At 47.4% G+C, this 19,720-nt stretch overlaps 1 protein-coding gene across 4 annotated transcripts in view; it reads right to left on the bottom strand.

Moving 5' to 3' along the window:
- Nucleotides 1-19,720, bottom strand: part of DENND2C (DENN domain containing 2C) — a 47,950-nt gene that overhangs the window by 4,612 nt on the left and 23,618 nt on the right. For all 4 annotated transcript variants that reach the window (XM_077839097.1, XM_077839098.1, XM_077839095.1 and 1 more), the window contains exons 4-16: nucleotides 18,264-18,412; nucleotides 17,739-17,851; nucleotides 16,536-16,697; nucleotides 13,309-13,405; nucleotides 12,483-12,527; nucleotides 10,749-10,936; nucleotides 6,383-6,492; nucleotides 5,652-5,721; nucleotides 5,110-5,187; nucleotides 4,053-4,193; nucleotides 3,230-3,378; nucleotides 2,456-2,633; nucleotides 1,796-1,837 (exon numbers count right to left, since the gene is read on the bottom strand). In XM_077839097.1, coding sequence (XP_077695223.1) covers nucleotides 1,796-1,837; nucleotides 2,456-2,633; nucleotides 3,230-3,378; nucleotides 4,053-4,193; nucleotides 5,110-5,187; nucleotides 5,652-5,721; nucleotides 6,383-6,492; nucleotides 10,749-10,936; nucleotides 12,483-12,527; nucleotides 13,309-13,405; nucleotides 16,536-16,697; nucleotides 17,739-17,851; nucleotides 18,264-18,412 — 1,522 coding nt within the window. The remainder of the gene's footprint in view (nucleotides 1-1,795; nucleotides 1,838-2,455; nucleotides 2,634-3,229; nucleotides 3,379-4,052; nucleotides 4,194-5,109; nucleotides 5,188-5,651; nucleotides 5,722-6,382; nucleotides 6,493-10,748; nucleotides 10,937-12,482; nucleotides 12,528-13,308; nucleotides 13,406-16,535; nucleotides 16,698-17,738; nucleotides 17,852-18,263; nucleotides 18,413-19,720) is intronic.

The raw sequence follows: 19,720 nt of genomic DNA, 5'->3' as shown, positions 1-19,720 counted from the left end.
AACTGGGAAAAAAGGCAATAAGATCATATCAGTACCACAACGGAAATGGAACTGTTTCAGCAAGGACATTTATAGTCTCTGTAGGACTTTATAAGACTAAGCCAAAGAAAAAGTGTCCAATATTGTCCTGTGAACCAAGTATGACGGAGATCAGGAAAGTCATTTAAACCTCTCTGCCTCAGTTTCCCCTTCTGTTGGGGATAATACAGAGTTGCCTCCCGGGGTGTCAAAATGCTTAGCTAAATTAGTATGGCACTAAAGTGTGAAGTGCTAGTGAAGTGATATTATTTGAAAAAGAACTATAATTAAGTAGAATATTAAATCATCCAGCATTCTAAAATTAACAAAACAGCTCAGAGAATTCACTATGACCACTAGCCCCAAACATAAGGCTTTATTTCTACTTAGGGAATTGTTACACACACACTAAACAATACTCTAAAATGTATATACAGCAACTCTCATTTGAGGATCTCAAAGCATTTTTCAAACAAGAGAGAATATTTGAGACTAGCATAAAATCCCAAGTGAACAGTGGTGTTTTTTCAAAAAAACCCAAATCTTGGAAACAAACTGATTAGACAATAAGAATGGAAACCTTGTGGAGAACAAATGCCCAGAATAGAAGGGAGGCCAGAACACAGGCAGGAAAATTGTGCTGTTGGGAAACAATTACACATCTAGGCCCTAAATGGAATAAAGCCCCTCAAAATGCAATTGGCAAAATTACTGACAAGGCTTTTTAATGACTTTAAAGTGTAATGCTAAACTATGAGAAAAAGGTCCCCTAAAAACTCATGTTTGGAAAAGATAAGGATATGTTGATATTAAGATCATATTGTTCCCCATAACTTTCCTACTCAAGTAAAAAATAAAGGTTATGTTAATGAATAATTTAGGATGATTCATATATACTTAATTGTAAAATTAAACTATGAAGAAAATTGCTGAATGGTAGAAAATAAAGGGTTACATTTTGTTAGTTTAATGTTGATGTACTGTTAATGATTTATAACAGAATGGAAAACAAAACAAATTATGAAAGTTTGGGTAAATGTGTAACTGGCTATATATAATGTTAAATAGTGTTGATTGAAGGAAAGCTAATGAAAATGTAATGTGTAAAGATATAAGAAACCAAGTGAACAAAGGCTCAAACTGGAGAACACCAGTCCAGAAATTGAGATGACCATCATGAAGTGTAGAAGAGCTTCCTGGTACCCTGGAACTCAGTAGCTGGACTCCTACCTGTTCCGTCTTTTCTGTTGACTATCTGTTTTTTATACATACATGTGATCAAAAATTAGAACTGACAGTATTCTGTTTGAAAATGTATAAAGGGAAAAACTGATTAAGCCTAAATTGGGTGGACTCATGCCTCTGTTTCCAACCATCTTATTCCACATCAGAATCTCAGCTGCCTTACCTTGAACAGAAGACCAGAGTGAGGTCAAAGCAACACAGAAGCCTAGTTTTCTTCCTCCACATAGAGGAAGCACTTACAGATATCTGGGCCAGCCTTAAGCTTAAGCCAAGTAAGTAGTACCTTGATTCTTGAGGGTTATGTATCCCATGCAAACTCTGGAACTTGCAGGCCAGTACCATCTCCCTCTAACAGAGGATCAGAAGAAAGGCACCACTTTGTCCTGTCCTTGGAGCCCTGCAGATCTAGGTCTGTTTGGGCTGGTACTTGGTTGGGTTTCTTGCACATATTTATCCTGTGATGCCCTATGGAGTGACCCTTTGCCCTACATGCTGGGCAGCCATCGGTCATTGGAAAGGTTATTTTACTCACCTGTTGCAGAAAGTTGTCAGCACAAAGATCAACAATCAGTACCTGGGGAAAGAGGAGCAGACATTAACCATTATTATGCCTAGCTCAACTATGCAGCTATAGAGAGAAAAGCACCAGTCACAGCACCACGCAAGCCACACATTTTACACAAACATATCCAGTCTTTCAAAACAGTAAAAATTATGGAATTTAGGGCATGGCTACACTGGAAACTTCAAAGTGCTGTCGCGGGACCGCTCCCGCAGCAGCGCTTTGAAGTGTGAGTGTGGTCGCGCATGAGCACTGGGAGAGAGCTCTCCCAGCACTCCTGGTAATCCACCTCCACGATGGGATTAGCTCCCAGCGCTTGGAGCCTGTCTACACTAGCGCTTTAAAGTGCTCAGACTTGCTGCACTCAGGGGGGTGATTTTTCACACCCCTGAGCCAGCAAGTTTGAGCGCTATAAAATGTAAGTGTAGACAAGCCCTTAGAAAATAAAAGCCTGCAGAACATCAATTAGTGGCTGGCAAGTCACCTACAGATTCTGTGTGCACCATATTAAGGGAGAATTTAGTATGTTCGCAAAATAAAACAAGCCACAGAATTCCTCCCACATGGTTGGCAGGCCAGCAGCATCTGAACTACCCCTTGCATTTCCTCTGTAACATCCCCAAGTCTCACCTCTTCTATGGGCAGGTCCTGGAGCTGCGGCAAGGAGCAAGAAAGAATGCCAATAAGGAATGGGGTTGGCGAGCAGACAATATCTATCATGGATGCTGGTAGAACAGGAATGTAGGTGTGTTGCCAGGTGAAAGGGTAAAGTGTTGCTACCACAGCATGGCCACATTTAGACAAGGTGCTAGAGGGAGAGAAAAAACACAATAAATTGTCAGCACATTAAATAGAATCCAGCTACAGAGTTAAGTGACAAGTGCCCAGTACTCAGGGAAAATGTAATTCACACACACCAGGACTGAGAAGGAGCCCAAGGTCTCCATTTACATAGTCACTTATTCACATCCTGCTCTTCAAAGGGAGCTGGGGAACAGAAGCAGCATACACAGCTGTCAGATAAAGTCTACCTTGCTAGGTCACATACTAAATGCTCCCTTGTCTCCTTTTGAAGTGCACCATTTAGACTCAACTTCTGATCCAGCTTTTAACAGATTTGCAGTTAAAACTCAGGTTAAATTTTCATGTGCAGAATGAAAACAGTCTTGACTGACTGTCCATATGCATGGGGTCCAGGGCAGCCTGAAGATCCTACATCCACATGCCTAGAGCCTTGGGCAACTTGTGCACTGTTAAGCTCTTAGCACACACAGGGCCCCAAGCAGCTCTTAAAAGGCAACTGTTTGAAAGAAATAAAACATTAATTTGTTCAGGAAAAAAGGCACAGAAGCAGAAGGAAACATGAAACTTCTTAAAGCAAGATGTGTTTGACTCATTTCTCACCTCAGATTGTCCGCAACAAAGATCACCCTCCTTTCCAGCAGGAGAGAGGCACACACCCGGATCAGATGGCAGACACTAAGGCACTTAAACAAGCGCTCGAAATCCACATGTTCCAGCCGGGAATCCAACGGACGGCAGAGTTCAATGACCTGAAAGCAGAGCAGAGATGCAAGGAGTCAGAGATGCACAGTGAGACTGCAATGCAGAGACAGACATGGGGATTTGGAAATGTGTCTGAAAACGAAACAATGGATGCTCTACAAAAAGTGGGATGCAAAGGCTCACGAGTGTCATATGCGCTGTCTCACTCTTGGAGAGTGGCGCAAGGTTCTGAACTCACCCCTTCTCTATAAGTCTCAAGATTCATTTCTATTGTAGTTTACATTCTTGGCAGCAAAGTTGTCTCCAGTGACTTGTGTGGAGACTTTAGGAAACAATCCTCACTCTGAGAAATCTACAGCCAGCACTGCACAACAGCAAACTGGTCAAGCACCACTATACCAGGCACACACAGTCACCTTATATAGACAGGTTTCAGAGTGTGAGAAAACCTGGATTTGTGCTGGAAATGGCCTAACCTGACGATTACTTTAGATAAGCTATTACCAGCAGGACAGTGGGGTGGGAGGAGGTATTGTTTCATATTCTCTGTGTATATATAAAGTCTGCTGCAGTTTCCACAGTATGCATCTGATGAAGTGAGCTGTAGCTCACGAAAGCTCATGCTCAAATAAATTGGTTAGTCTCTAAGGTGCCACAAGTACTCCATTTCTTATATAGACAGCAACCCACATCCGCAGCCAAGTCCTGATTTCACAGTTACCTCATTTCCTGCTCCTGGCAGGAAGCTCTTCACAGTGATTGTGCGTCCGGGAGCAGGGAAAGGGGCCTCCATGACACTGCGCATGAACGGGTGCACCAAGGCTGGGGACATCTCTCGCCTCTTCTCAACCTCATCCAGAATCTGCAAGAAAAATCTTCGGTTGTTGTATTGTCATTGCAGCACAAGACAGAACTAGGGGTGAAATATCTCTAGATGCGTGACCACAAACTGCAGCTCCAATAATCAGGGCTCTAATCCAGATTTACACCTTGACTTGCACCTTGGGGAGGGCTCCTGCACAGATGCGTCACATAGGGACATCAAAACGCAAGCAGAGAGTGGACAACGTTAAAAAATCAGCTGGTGATACCATTAACAGAAGCAAGGAACTGGCTCTGTGGGCCCCAGCATGGTCAATAAATCTCATTACATTGCTGAGAATTCCCATCATAGGTGGGACATGCCCACTTCAGGAATAAAACTGCTGTTGGAATTTAATGGGCTGATTTCCAGCAGTGTCAAATACTGACTTCACTGACTCCCACTGACTTCAGTTTTGAGACATCCCTTTTACACCCCTTCAGAATCTCCTCAGAATATCGGATTCCTCCCAGACAGGCACATAGTGGTCACAGATATTTAGTTACAGAACTGTGAAACCAATCAGAATAGAATCACTGACATGGAGGCTAACTGGTATTTGCACACCCCATGGGCATGTAAGTAGGAATGAAGAGATGACATGAAGAGAGGAGACACAAAGGCTTCGCATCAGGAACCCTCTCCCAAGTGTGAAGTGGATTTGGCTGTGGAATGGTCTCCCAAGTGCTGGAGTCATTTAAACTGGGCTAGACAAAGCACTTGGGTAACATGCAGCAGGGAACCAACCTGCCCAGGGTCAAGGTTACTATTGTCAGATGCGGCAATGCTATTAGAGGCTGCACTGCAGCAACTCAGCTGTTTCCTGGAGCTCTCCAACAGTCAGAAAGGCATGCTGAGAGGCACAGGCCGGACTGATGCAGCAGGTTGTAGCGCGTGGGGTAGGCTTCTCACTCACCTTGGAGAAGAGGTTGAAGCAGCCCAGGCGGCTCACCATGCAGTACACCTCTGGGAGCCGCTTCCCTTTCCCTTCTGGCTACAAGGCAAGGGGAATGCAGAGAGTTACACCTGGAGCAGAGCAAGGGAAGCAAGGCAACGAATGCTCATGCCAGCCTTGAGGGATATTGAAGCCTCCCAACGTATTCAGCCCATGTGACTGGATTCCACACCGAGCGCTTTCCGCTACAAATCCCTCTGCACTCAGTTAGAAACTCAAGGGGAGTAATGAGTCCCAAAAACTGGCTCTTGAACACAACACCCCCATTCATTCTAGGCATTGTGTGCCATGGGGTACGAACACCACCACGCACCTTCCCTCTGCACTGCTGCTCTACTCTGTCTGAGAGGGCTGGTAACCCCGGAACCCACATTAAGAACAATGCGGCTCATACCTAGCCAACAAGCTGCTGCTGATCCAGGTCCTAGCTGGACTGCAAAACCCTCCACCCCCATCAGTGTGGACCCTCTCTATGGCAGCATGTCTCACAAACAGCTGCTTACCAAGAGCTTCTTGCAGTAACCGAACCAGCGGCTGCCATCCTCGCCTGTCAGCACGAAGGAAAAGGTTTCACTGGGGAACCCAAGAACAGAAAGAGTCAGACTCACCATGCAATTCACTGACTGTGGAGGAGGGGGACTCGCAGGGGAGCAGGTCAGTCGGGGGCTGAAGTAATGTGGAGTAAGTGCAACACCCCACATCCCATCTGCAGCCCTTTGATCTCAATGTGGGAGACCTAGAAGCTGCTCCCTGGCTTCGGACTCCTTCCCTCCCACACATAGGGGGCCAGGATGCCTGTAAGCTGCAGAAGATTCCTCATCAGGATGCTGTCTCCAAGCTCCTCCACTCTGCCAAGTACCAAAAGCAGCAGCCACTGCGGGCAGGAACTAACCTCAGGACAGTGCTGCAGACTCTACATAAGGTAGAGGCTCTGCTGGGAATAGCAGGAATAGCAGGAATGGGGATGAGTAGAGAGATGGCCCTGCATGGGGTGGCGGGGACCACCCCTGCACCTTATCCTTCCCTAACTCTCTAGATTTTGGGATCAAAACCTCCAGTGAGTTCCCCTTCCCTTGGCTTATCTCTTCAGTTTCATCCTGATTAAGCTACAGCCACCTAGGCTTTGCCCGAGGGGCTGGTAGATTCCTATGCACCCAGCACCGGCATCACGTCTTTCTCGAATACTTCATTGGGAACTCAGAAACCAGTATCTATTCACAACACAAGCTTTTACCTTTTGAGCTCTGATGTTGGAAGCCAGGCTTTGGGATCTGGAAAGCAGAATCTGGGGATGACCTTTAGCCTCTCCTCGGTATCCTTTGACTGCCTGAAAGGATGCTCGGGCTGGGAAAGGTAACACATGCCTGTTATACAGGGCAACTCTCCCAGGATCTCAGAACAATGGTGGCAGCATTCACTGTAATAGGTATAGTCTCCACCCTGCAGCAGGGGCTTGTGTGCATCAACCCCCAAAAGCCTGATGTAGGGACTGCAGGAGAATATACTCTGGCTACACCAAATTCCCAGCTTCCTCTCATATTGCTCCATGCAGCTCAAAGCACAGAGCCCCAGTGCAGCCTTGACAACAGATTCAGCCCAGGTCTCTTACGGGTCTGGTACGTACTTATTTATCATTAGACCGTTTTGATGCTCAGTTCCACAAAGAGAAAAGCTAATTCCTGGTCCCATGTTTCCAACCGAACAACAGACTTTTTTGCTACATTCTGTGCCTAATAGGTTTAGCTGAGGATATAGTTTAGTGGCATTTCCCAGCTTATAATAGAATAAAGCTGAGAGAGCTCCCCCGGTGATCACTGCAGGGTGAGACTGTCCTGCTCAGTCCTCTTGAGAGGAGATGCCATGATACTAATAGAACAGAAATATCTTCTCAAGGTTACGCTTGTATATCTAATAGGCGGGGATCCCAGCTTGCACAGTAAGGAGAGTATATCCCTCCTATGGTCTGTTACAAAGGGAGGGAAGGGAGAAAGGTTTCGTGCATCATTAAGAGATAAGAAGGGCACAAATTCTTTGATATCAGGTACTGCAGTTACCTCCATTCAGCCCGAGTCAAAGTCCTTCAGAGAGAACAGGAGCACTTCCACCTTCAGAACTGCTCAGGAAGGACAGAGTGGGGGTCATTTAGCGCTTCCCTGTGGGACCACTGACTCAGCTGCATTTGGAGTAAGGGATTCAACCACTTATGGGAAACAGCAGAGAAACAGATTATATGGTCTTTTCCAAGGAACGCAAGTCATATTTGGGAGTCACACTTTCAATCACTACACAGTCCAATGGGAACCTCAACATCACTTCAAGTGTTACAAGATGAGACAGGTTAGAAAGGTAACATGGATGGTCTCCAAAGGATGCCCGTTGCACAGGAGTTTTTCTGGCCCCAGACATCGGAAGAGAGGGACAGGCAGATTACTTGGGAGCAATGCTATTTTTAGAGTCAAGACTAATCTGTAATCACAGCACCCAAGGTATAATCAGTGCTCCCTAATTACTGGTATGATATTTCCTCATGAATCCCAGCATGAAAGATCCTCCTGTGTAAATCTGGTTGCATTCAACAAAATATTCTAAATCAGGCAAAGGGTAAACAGACATTGAGAAAATCTTTAGTTTTGTCAGTATCATAAAACCAGGCCAACAGCCATGTGGTGCAGACTGGAACTGATCCACTGAAGAGGTGCAGTAGGGAAGGAAGATGCTCTGTCCCCACCTCCCCAGTCTCTGATGGTCACAGGGAGGAAGAACTCAGTCAAACCAAATTTTCACTGCCTTTCAATATTGGGAGTATATCACCTCCGCTCAGTTTCACCCTGTTGAATTGAGACTGCTCTCAGGGGCTGGCAGTGTTCCTTTCTGTGTTTTGTGAGTCACCGAGTATGTTTAATCATAATCCTCTCAACTGCATGTCAACCACTTATTGCTCTGGATACAGCAGATTCCCTTGCAGCCCCACTTGCCCTCCCATAATGGTGAAATGACTGCACCCCCTACAGAAAGGGCATGCTAATTCCCAACAATAACTTTTTTCTTTTTGCAAGAACCCAGGAGACTTCTTTTCTGGAAGCTCTGAAAATCCACAGTATCTTGTGGTGCGCTGCTGAGGCCCACAGGAGAGGAGAGGAAATGCAGCTGGATAGCCAAAGCTGGACTGACCTCATCCTGGCTGCTGTTGATACACAGACAAGGAGGGATGTGTTGACTCATGCCGCATTGGAAACAGTGACTAGATTCCATGGGGTTTCATTCTTTTTTTCCCCCCAAATATCAAGAAAAGCCACATAAAGCAAACTGAACAAAACTGAGACCAACTGCCAACTACAGAGCCATAAACAAACTCATCAAGCACAGCAAGGCTTTAATTCTGCATGTTCAGACCCAAATGCATAGCAAAGGGCAGCCTTAGAGATTCCCCACACTAGCCCTGGTGTGACCAGAACTGCAAGGAGCAAGAAGAGTGATAAATAGGAGATGTATAAGTAGTTTGCTCCACAGTCCTACACTGAACAGAGTCTTCAGACGTTATTGTCTGCCCAGGCTTTGAGAAGGTCCCTGTCACTGGTATCTGAGCACCTTCCACGAGAAGTAAAAACATAAATAATCTCTTCCAGCCCGGCCAGCATGGGCTGAGAGGGGAGAGCAGTTCTCATTTCATAAAAGGGCTCAGCAGCAACATTTTCAGTTCAAATTACTTCAGAGGAAACCCAAACCCCTCCTGGGCTTGATTCTCTCTCAGCACTAAAACTGGAAGAGAAGAACATTACCATGTGCTTCCACTCCCTGCCAATCCCACCCACAATACCAGATCCTACGGATGATTGTCCCACTAACACTAGGTTCTTCGTGGGTTTCTGACACATCCAGGACACTGGATCAGTATCAGAGCACACTGTGGGAATGTGTCTCAAGCCCCATGTACCGTGAGGCAGAATACAGCCTACCAAAACCAAACCCAGCTGCATCCATGTTACAAAAGTAACCTGGTAAATTACTGTTTATAGTGCAGCAGACAGGCCCAAGTTAGCTGTTGCCTGGGTACTTTAGGGTACAGCAGCTTTACCCCTTCTCAATTAAAAGCCAGAACAGGTTTAATTACAGCTCCAAGTGACACACGGTCTAACTACATGCTGGACCCTGCTGTTCTCCCAGCTCTATCGCCACACTCAGAACGGGGAAGGAATGGCTGCAAGCACATACAGGATTTAAAGCAACAAGGTTAACTGGAGTAAAACTGTCTCTTCGGACCAGCATTTAAATCAGTTTCTACCAGCACCCTTGAGGAGACCAGAGAGAGAAGAGAAAAAACTCCTCACCTTCTGAGAGGCTCCAGAGTACAAGGTTCAAGTACTGTAGGCTCAGTAAGAATCAAGGACTGGGTCGTGCCACTCCCTCTTTGTGCATAGCAAGAAAAATGTCACAGGAAAGGATGTTTTCTCCATGAAAATCTTGAAGCAATATGCATTTTAATATGGTCAAATGTCAAGTCATACCTCTGAAAACAAAGAAGGCAGGCCAGGCTTACAGGTTGGGGGCCTCTCTCTTGGGAAGCAGCACAGGCTGGCTGCACATTGTGAAAAGGACTTGGGGGTTATGGTGGATAATCAGCTGAACATGAGCTCTCAGTGCGACACCATGGCCAAAAGGGCTAATGTGATTCTTGGACGTAAAAAACCAGGAAAATCTTGCACAGAAATCTAGAGAGGTTATTTTACCTCTGCATTTGGCACTGGTGTGACCGCTGCTGGAATAGTGTGTCCCATTCTGGTGCCCACAGCTCAAGGATGTTGATCAATTGGAAAAGGTTTGGAGAAAAGCCACAAAACGATTAAAAGATTGGAAAGTATACCTTATAATGAAAGAGTCAAGGAGCTCAATCTGCTTAGCTTAATGAGAGGTTACGAGACTTGTTCAGTCTGCAAGTATCTACCCGGGTAACAAATTCAATAATAGAGGGCTAACAGACAATGGCATAACAAGATCCAATGGCCTCAATTTGAAGCTAGACAAATTCAGATTTGAAATTAAGTGCAAAATTTTAACAATGAGAGTAATTAACCATTGGAACAATTTACCAAGGGTTGTGGTGGTGGATTCTCCATCTCTGGAATTTTTAAATTAAAATTGGATGTTTTTCTAAGAGATGTGCTATAGTTCAAACAGGAGTTAATTCAGGGAAGGCCTGGGATCTGTGTTACACAGGAGGTCAGACCAGATTATCACTTCTGGTCATATAAATAAATGAAGAAATTCACCCTTTCCAGGAGAAGTGTATCTATCTACAGTCTAGTTAATATAGTGCCCCAAGCATCCCAGAGTCTTTACTGTGTTTCCTCCTAACACCCCTGTGAGGTAGGTAAGTGCTGTCATCAGTGAAATGAGACAGAGGATGAGTGACTTACTCAGAGAGTCTGTGGCAGAGCCAGAAGTTGAACCCAGCAGGTTAGAACCCTAGCTACTGGACATCCTGGCTCTGCTCATCTGCACAGAGCCAGGGAGGAGGGAAATGCTGGGAGGGAAAAATAATTCAACAGATAAAGTGAAGCTGATGGGACTGGTACAGATCGAGGCATCTGCATGGCACCCACCTTGCTGGGGAACTGCTGTATGACTTGCGGGGTGTACGTCGTCTCTGATGGCTTCTTCTGCAGGGACACCACCACAAAGAGCTCAAAGAGCTGCTGCTCTTGGAATTCAATCAGATCCCGCTCTAGGGTCTGATAGTGCGGGTTCCTCTTGGAGGTCGACTGTACTTGCAGCAGGCGCTTATGGTGACCTGAGAGATAAGGACCAATTCAGTGACAGGAGGCTGGGGCTGTAACCGTGATCATCGGAGGCTCTCAAAGTGTTTAAACAAGGGGAAGTCCCATTTGCATTTCACAAGTGAAGAGGTGAAGGGACTTGCCCAAGGTCACACGGTAAGTGCGTGGCAGAGCTGGAATGGTAGTCAGGTACTGACATTGAGCCTAGTGACTCCTTCCTAGAGCAGGACACTCCAGCTCAGCTCCCACAAGCACCAAGCACCCACAGAGACACAGTAATGTCCCTAGCTGCTTTGCCTGGTGGATTTTATTAGCAGCCCAATACTTTCAATGCCTCTATAGGCTGGTTCTTTGTCACAGCCCAGAGGCTCCCCCTAACCTCCAGCAGCCCCGAGGAACTGTCTGAGTGCTAACAGGGCTGCTGCTGCTGAAGACAGTGAGAAGGGGCCTCGTTCTGTCAATGGGGCGCGTGTGTGCGCGTGTGTGTGTGTGTGTGTGCGCGTGTGTGCGCGCGTGTGTGTGTGTGTGTGTGTGCGCGCGCAATCTCCATAATGTTGCCACACTCCAGGCAATTACATCATAAGAGCGACAACTTCAGCAGCAAGGGAATTCAAAACAGAGGTAGAGTCCACCTCCACCCCATCCAGCCTGTCCCACGCAGCATCACAGACTCTCCCTACGCAACACATGGGAAACACTGACGTAGCCAGGGGGCTGCAAAGGGTCTGTGAGACATGCTCTGTGGGTTTGTACTATCCAGCCAGACTCACTCAGTGACTCACTTGCTCTATTTTAAGACAGCCTACTACCTCCCCACCACCCCCCAACACAGAGGGATGGAGTTTTGCCATCAGCCCCAAATTATGGGCTTTTGTACCTCATCTACAGGAAGGAAACATTTAAAGCAATCCAGCTGGTTCCTTTTCACTGGGTACTTCCAGCATGTAGATATCACATTTACAGGCATGCTAGACAGATTCATCTGTAGTAAGTTCAGGGCTGCAGGCAAAGTTTTTACCATTTCATTTCCCAACCCTGCTAAGTGGAAGCTCAGATCCCTTCTGTGCCAACTAGAGCAGATTAGTCAGCACTGAACACCTAGATCTGAGCCTGTAGTTCTGGTTGTCCCTCCAGTGTTTACATCAAGCCACGGAACCACACTATCTACTCCTCGCTGACTCCCTTCCAAACAAGGGATTTCACAGCATGGCAAACGTGAAAAGAGGGAAGGAGTACGGTACTCAGTTCTGAGCACCAGAGACAATCCATGGGGGTGAGTTACTCCAAGACACGCGTTTTACTTAGAGGAGGGAGTGACTGGCTGGTGAGTGGCACAGCCCAAGAGGCTGGGAAACCTGACATATGGGGCTCGACATGCAGACTCTGTCCCCCTCCAGATCCTTTCATCTCACTGTCACAAGAGGCTGGTTTGGCACAAGAGTGGCAGCTTCCTCCATTAGCTACAGGAGGCACAAAAACCACAGGAGTGACTAATCCCATATAGCCCTGCCAGCATTAATTATGACATGGCAACAGGACCAGCCCCGGTGACTCACTCACTTTTCGGCAGATTCTCCGTCTCACTTTCATTCCCACTGGTTTCACCTGAAATAAGAAACAAGGCTTCCATAAAATCATAGTTGCAGTGGTAAGGTGGGTGACACCCATGGCTGCCAAAGGGGTCACATCCAAGACCTCCCTTAAGTCTACACCACGTAGGGCTGCTCATTAGCCACTTTGTTCATTACAGAAATCTCAGCAAAAGCAGCCCTTCGCTAGTAATAATATAAATCCCAAAGAACATCAGAGATGAAGTCAGGTCCACCACTTCCAGGGAGATATAGACAGGCATGGAGATTCTGAGTAGGTATTTAAGCCCTCTAGGTGAGTTAGCAACACTTCAGGTTTGGATATAGTTTGTGTTCTTTATTTAAAGTTGTTAGGAAACCAAAGAGGCTTTAGACCCCAAGTGTCCCTCCCCAAAGGGCCACCTGAAAGCACCATGAGAGAGCAACACGTGCCCTCCTCACAACAAATAGCTTTAACACCTCAGCATGGAGCTACCCCAGCACTGAAGGCTCAGACACAGAAAGGGATCTTCTATATGTAACACTATTGAACTTGGATTAAAGAGACGTACAGGGCTTGATTTGCTGAGGTGCTGAACACCCAGCAACTCTCACCAGAGTCAGTGCAAGATGCAGAAGTTCAGTACCTCTGAAAATCAAATCGCTGTGGTAAAGTTCGCTCATTCGCTGAGCACTAGCTGCAGTATGAAGCCCCCATTATGCTGACAGGACTGTGGTGTGTTGTAAATTAGACATGTCCGTTGTCATGTCAGATGTGTGCTATGTCATGAAGAGAACAGTGCTGGCAGTCTCCATACCTTTTGCTGGAGGAGCTTCTTTCCCTGTATAAGCGAGTAACTTCACCCTCTTCTTCCCACGTTTAGACTCAAAGATCTCCTGTATTTTTAACACAAGCTGGAATCCAAAGAGAAAGCAAACATTAATACAGGCCACATGCACACAAGAGGAGGGAGGTGGCAGTGACACAGCAAAGCACACAGAAGACCTTCAGCAGATGTAACCACATTCAGGAAAGGCTTTGCAGAACCCTTTGTAAAGAGTTATGGTCACAATGCTGTTAACACAACTCTCTGGATACTGGGCACTCTACAGGTCTAACAGGACTGAATAATTACGACAAAAGCCAGTTGGAGACATCATACAGAGCACCCTGGAGAAGGAAGGAAACAAGTAGCACTTGTGCTCTGGCAGCAGACTAGTTGCTGTATATTTGGCTTATCAAGCAGGCTGCACAGGCAGCAGGGCCTAGGACACAGGGAGAAGTCTGAGGCTATGAACAAGACAAACCACCCATAAAGGAACTAGCAGCAGCATCCTGTAGGATTTGCCTCCAGGAAGCCTTCTGCAAAGGATCCAGAACTCTGTGCAACTACAGGTACCCCAATCCTTTCTGAGCCCAGCCAGAGCTCCTCAACGTAGCTTGGCCTAGTTTCCTAGGATTGTACAGAATGCACTGACAATTTGAGACCCCAGTTATGTTTTCTAAAGCACTGAGTCCTCTACTTGCTGTGTGTGTAACACCACGACAGACGCGGGGCCTGCCCCAAGGCATTTCCTTAGCTGGACGGTTATAAAAAACCGAGCATTTTCTATACTCTAGCATGCCCAGAGGGGACAGAATGCTGCGTCTGCCCCACAGGGGCCCGGGTGGGCCCAGTCTACAGGGAGAAGAAACCTGAACATTATCACTGCTGTACGTGGGCTAAGCAATAAAAGAGAGAAAGGCACCAGCATTCTAACATGCAGAGCAGAAGCAGCTAGATTTTTGTTGATCCAATTGTTTTTTTAGGGCCTTTGCTAATACCAGACCCATAAGGATTTCTGGAAATGGGCACCCCTGGCGCTGAAGGTGTTAAAAGGCATCTCCACTGCCATCCTAAGGCACTGTGTGCCCCAAGACCCAGGCAGGACTGGAGGGAGCTCCTTGTTGCTACATGTTGGAGCCTGCTGGCATTTCTGATTCAGGAGTAGGGCGATTTATTTTTTAAACACAGTGGGAAGGTCAAGTTCTCTCTTGCCCAGTGTTAAGAATCCATTCATGCTCCCAGCAAAGGTAGTACGGTGGGGCCCAGTTATTTCTGTCCCCACACACACTGCATAAAAATAAAGATCATCACCAACAGAACCTGTTCTCCAGCTCAAACCCTCATCCCCCATCTCCGTGAACTAGGCCGAATTTCAAGCTTGCCTCGTTTTCTGATCTGCTTCTGGTTTTCTCGGGCAGTGACAGACATGTTCTGTTAATGCAGTGAGACTGCAGTGAGATGCCCTTCAGATGAGCTGCTGTTTCACTTCTGAAGGCTTCCTTCCCTCTGTTACTCTCACCTAGAGGTTTTCTGTTATTACTCCTAATTTTGCAGATTTCAGTCACCAGTGAGATGTTGGGAACACTTGAAGCAGCAAGTTTGCTTTTATTGCTCGACAAAGAATTGGCTTTTTTGGGCTGAAATTCTTTTCTTGCCTGTTCTGAGCCTCTCTCGCAATCCCGGCTGAATCCTTTGAGTGCCGGGAGAATAATGTAGGCTTCCTGCATGTAAATTGCTCCCAGATTTTTGGAACAAGTTTGGGTTTTTGGGAACTATTCCCCTCCCACTTAACCCCAGAAAAAGGTTACTTGCTATCATGGCATTTTCATAGTTTTTGACACCATGCTCCCTGCTGCCAGGCAGGGTGTTTATAGTAATCTTTGTATGCACAAAAAGGGGTATTACTAATTAACATTTCTACAGATTTCACAGGCAGCTCACTCCACTTCACAGTCCCCTGCCAAGTAGGTAAATATACCAATTTACAGAGGAACTAACTGATGCCTAAGACTTTCCCAGAGCCACACAGCAGGGTTTTCTCAGCTAGAATTAGAACTCAGGAGTCCCATGCTCAAACCACTAACCAATGGTAACTCACCACAGTAGCTATGATATTCCCTTCATCCAATGCGCTATGTTTTGTTATTGTAGCATTGCTCAGGAGAGCTGGATATGGAGTTGGGTTTAGGGTTTTTTAATTTATACAAACTTTTAGAAATATTCCAAGCAGATACAGGCAGGAATCGTAGCAAAGTTTGACTTCTCCAACATGACAGTGGACTTAAATCCCTGTTATGCTTCCGCCCTCAGAGGTGTGTGTCCCTTACTCACGCAGAAGGGAGCGGCAGGAAGAACGATACCCAAGTGTTATGAAACAGGCTCATTTCTAATGAGCTGTTCAGCAGCTTTTAACATGGAACAGCTGCCAAGGTGCTTTTATTAACATTAGATCAGGAAAAATAGACAAACCGTCTAAATAACTGAGCAACAAGCCCCCACAAGAAAGCCAGGGTCGCTCCAGGCCTTGCCAACCAAACAGTAAGTGCTTACACCGAAAGAGCTAATCGACAGATAGTTTAATGGAACGGACGTGAGTCACGCTCACTTGTAGAGAAACTCCCCATGGGTATTCTCTGGCTCCCGACCACTACACTTGTTTGTCCATACACTAAGTTCCTCAAAGCCGGGACTGTCCTCCCTGCATGCCTGGAAAGTGCTCAGCACACAGCGGGTGCTACCACAGGTAAGTAGTAGATCTAATGCCACAAAACGCTCAGCACATGCCTATCCTGCAAAGCAATCCCCCAGTCAAACCCCAGTGCTCCCTGGGACCCAAGGCTAGGAGGAAGTCACCCCCCCCGCCCCGCTCTGCACTGACATGCCGATGCGCCAGTTCATCCACGTGGGAGGGCAGCTATCGTGGGGTTTGCAGACTCATGCTGTCAGGATGGTTTTCAAACCAGACTGGGAGTCAGAACTCCTGGGTTCTATTCCCCCCTCTACCACCCGTGAGAGCCTAATGTGATCCTAGGCAAGCCACGTCCCCTCCCAGTGTCTCCACTGCCCACCTGGAGAGCAGAGATAAGCTCTGATCTGTGGGGCGAGGGGCTCCAGGACCACTGCAAAGCGTTACGGTGCTAGAGAAGGTGGAGTGTTAGTGTCACAAATGCCACACAAGAAGCAGGGATTCACACAGGAGCAGAACGTGCAAGTCTCACCTGGGGAAGGTTCTTCCTTTTCCTACTAGCAGCCTCCCCTGCTCGGAATAGCTTCCACTCTGTCAGCGTGACGGGCAGGGTCGTGTCCTTCCCACGCAGGCATGCCCGGGCAGCTTTCAACTCCAGTGTCTTACGATGGAGGAAGGCAGGCTTGGGAGGGAGCTGGGAATGGACAGGATAAGACACTCAAGGTGTGAAGGAAGCTTTGGAGTTAAACATCTTGTTGGCCAGGTTACAAAGGGGCTCAGCAGGGTGCCCCACTCAGCTCCTGGGAAGCAGCCCCAGAGGGTGTCACAAGCAATCCCCTCTGGCATACGAACGCATATCGCAGCAGCTCCTGAGCCCCTTCCAGCTGCAAAGAGGGCACACGACCTGGAGGTTAGTGAGTATTTCAGCAGGGAAGGAACCTGGAGACTCCCACTCAGAAGGGACCCAGAGGCCTAAAGAGGAGGAGAGAGCCTACGCTGCCTGTCACGGGCAAGGTGAAGTTGTTAAAGGGACAGTCCTGCCCTGCCCCGCAGGCCTTATTAATGTCTGAAGTCCTCTGAGGATGGGAAGTGCCCAGCATTAATATGCAGCTTGTAGGGAAAATGAGATCCCTAACTCGCACAGCATCTCAGCTCCTACCACTCTGTTCCTACCACACACACTCAGGGCTGACCTGGCATTTAATTCACAAACAGCTCAAGCTGCCCAGATCTGAACGTGGGACGCAGCGTGCGACAACGACTCAGCAGGGACACGCGTTATTCATGCTGGAAACAGGAAGCCCTGTGGATCCCTCTGCCTGTGACCTAGGCGTCACGGCTATTTATTGCTGATGTACATAATTTTCAACAAAACCAGGGGCGACTGAAGACACGTGAAAGATGCAACTCCAGGTGCATGGAGAGAAGGGGCACGTGAGGGGGAAGCTCATCTTCCTTCACGAGGCCTGGCAGCTGCCCACCTCACCTCATAGCCAGGCACTTCTGCCCAAGGAATATTTTATTTTTCCATGCACTAAATATCCCTTACGCACCAGGTGAGAGTGTCCAGCCCTGGATATTGACAGCCACCTGACAGTAGAGCGTAATTCAAGTTTTGTAGCTGAGCTCCCCGAGACAGCTGCTTTTCAGATCCCAGCCCTGGGCCCTCTGGAGTCAGGACAAGCTAGGTGTGCCCCGTGGATTTGAACACAGCCAGCCTGTGACTCACTCTCACCTTGGGAGGCTTGAAGGCATTCTTTGGGGGTGGTAACTTCCAGGCTGATGGGACCCTCCACAATGGTAAAGGCAACACTTTGATATCTTCATACAGATTCTCCTTAGCAGGATCTGGAGAGAACAGGTAAGGGACTAATGAAGCATGGGGAGCGGGCGGGGGGATGCTGCAAGATGGCCACAGGGCTCCCAAAGTCCTTCCATCTCCAGTGGGTGTGGGGATCCTGCATAGGGACCCCACTAAATCCCAGCTACCTGCTGCTGCAGTACCACAGCCATCAGCACCTCCAGACAGCAGCCAATTCTTTCCACAAGTGTTTATATAAAGCACCCCATGGCATCTACAGGAAAGCTGAATCCAGCTCAGCTCTGTCCTATTCCAGGTGCCATTAAAGAAAGCCTGCCAGTGGTTAGCCCTGCTTCCATCCCACCCAGCAATCAGACACGGGGAAATCCAAACACTTCCCGACCTGAACAGGCCCCTCCCTGCCCCTGCTAACATCCCCGTCAGAGCACAGACACGTACAGATAATGTCCTCGTAGATGTTGTCTTCTGACTGTGTGTAGTAGAGTCTAGATCCCGAGCTGCTATTCAGCTCCTCATGGAGCTTCTGGGAGCTGGTGGCTGCCATCCGACTGCGGAAGCCCTGGATGTCTTCAAACTCAAAGGATTTCCTGAAAGCAGACCGGCACGTTTTCTAGTGGTTTCTTCTCAAGAGGGATGTAAATCACAGATGTTAGGAGCAAGCGAGGCCCTGCCCGCTGAACTCACCAGCACCACCTCCCCAGGCCGGCCTAGGAACTGGCCAGGCCCCCAATGCCAGGCCAGTGATTTACTGGTTTCCAGCCAATCCAATCATGTTTGTTTCCCCTGAAGATCTTGTAGGCCCGATAAATGGGACGGGTGGTTTTGGACTATCTGGGCCAAGGAACTGCACTCCCAGCTGGTACCTGCCCAGAGACTCAAGTGCTGAAGCCCTGTCCAGGTAGCGCAGCCAAGGGCAGGAACCCGGAGTGCTGCTGTCTGGACGAAGGAATCCTGCACTGCCCCCTTCCTACATCCCTGGTGGTGCAATCCCCAGCACTCCGACCTGGGGGGCAGGGCAGGGGGCTGCAACTGACATTGGAGGTCCTGGTTAAAGACACAGGGACTGGTACAGTACACAGAGTCTGTCCCAGAGGACTGTCTTTCCTGGAAGATGCCTAGTCATTCTGCAGACTAATTCCCACACTTGGCTTCCTTTGGGGGGTTTAGCTCTGACAAACAACATATCTGCATCCTGGCAGACACAAGTGGGCAGAATTCCGTTTTTATTTTTAGTAGTTTTGACACCTTTATTTTAAGCTTTTTTCTAGATCTGTATCAATTTAAATTTTCATAGTTGTGGGAAATTATGGGGGGGCCAGATAATTACTTAATGACAGCAGGCACTGAGATTCAGAAAGTTAAAGCATTATAATTTTAAAACAAATTGTCAATATCAGATGTCAAAATATACCAAGCAAACATCCTGAAATCAAACTAACAAATTCTCAAGCAGCACTTCCCTACTTTGCTTATCCGTACATTTTGTTATTATTGATGTTCATTCTCTTTTGGTAGCTTGTGTGTGACCAGCGATATGAATATTTATTGACATTTACTGATATCAATCTAATTCTGCCAAGCCTAAGGATGAATAGTAAGGGGCTTTGTTCCAAAGCCAGTCTGGGTCAGTCATCAAAGCATTAAGGGAGAGACAGGCCACTAAAAACCCAGAGTATTTGCAACACATTTAATACTATGGAAAGCATTGGAGGATCCAAGAGCCCCATCTCCGTGCCCCTCCACAGGATGCTTATCTGCTTACCCAGAGATGGCTACACCTCACCATCTCCTACGTCTATAGAACTAGCAGAGGGCTAACACAAATTATATGTTAAGTTACTTGTCTAACTCTGAGACCCGCATCCAAGTGGGCAGCCCAGCCCAGCCTGCTGCCA

The sequence above is a fragment of the Eretmochelys imbricata genome, chromosome 21 (genome assembly GCF_965152235.1).
Source record: "Eretmochelys imbricata isolate rEreImb1 chromosome 21, rEreImb1.hap1, whole genome shotgun sequence".
NCBI classification, from domain to species: domain Eukaryota; kingdom Metazoa; phylum Chordata; order Testudines; family Cheloniidae; genus Eretmochelys; species Eretmochelys imbricata.
Note: the sequence above shows the minus strand (reverse complement) of the source record. Positions and strands in the feature narration are given on the sequence as shown.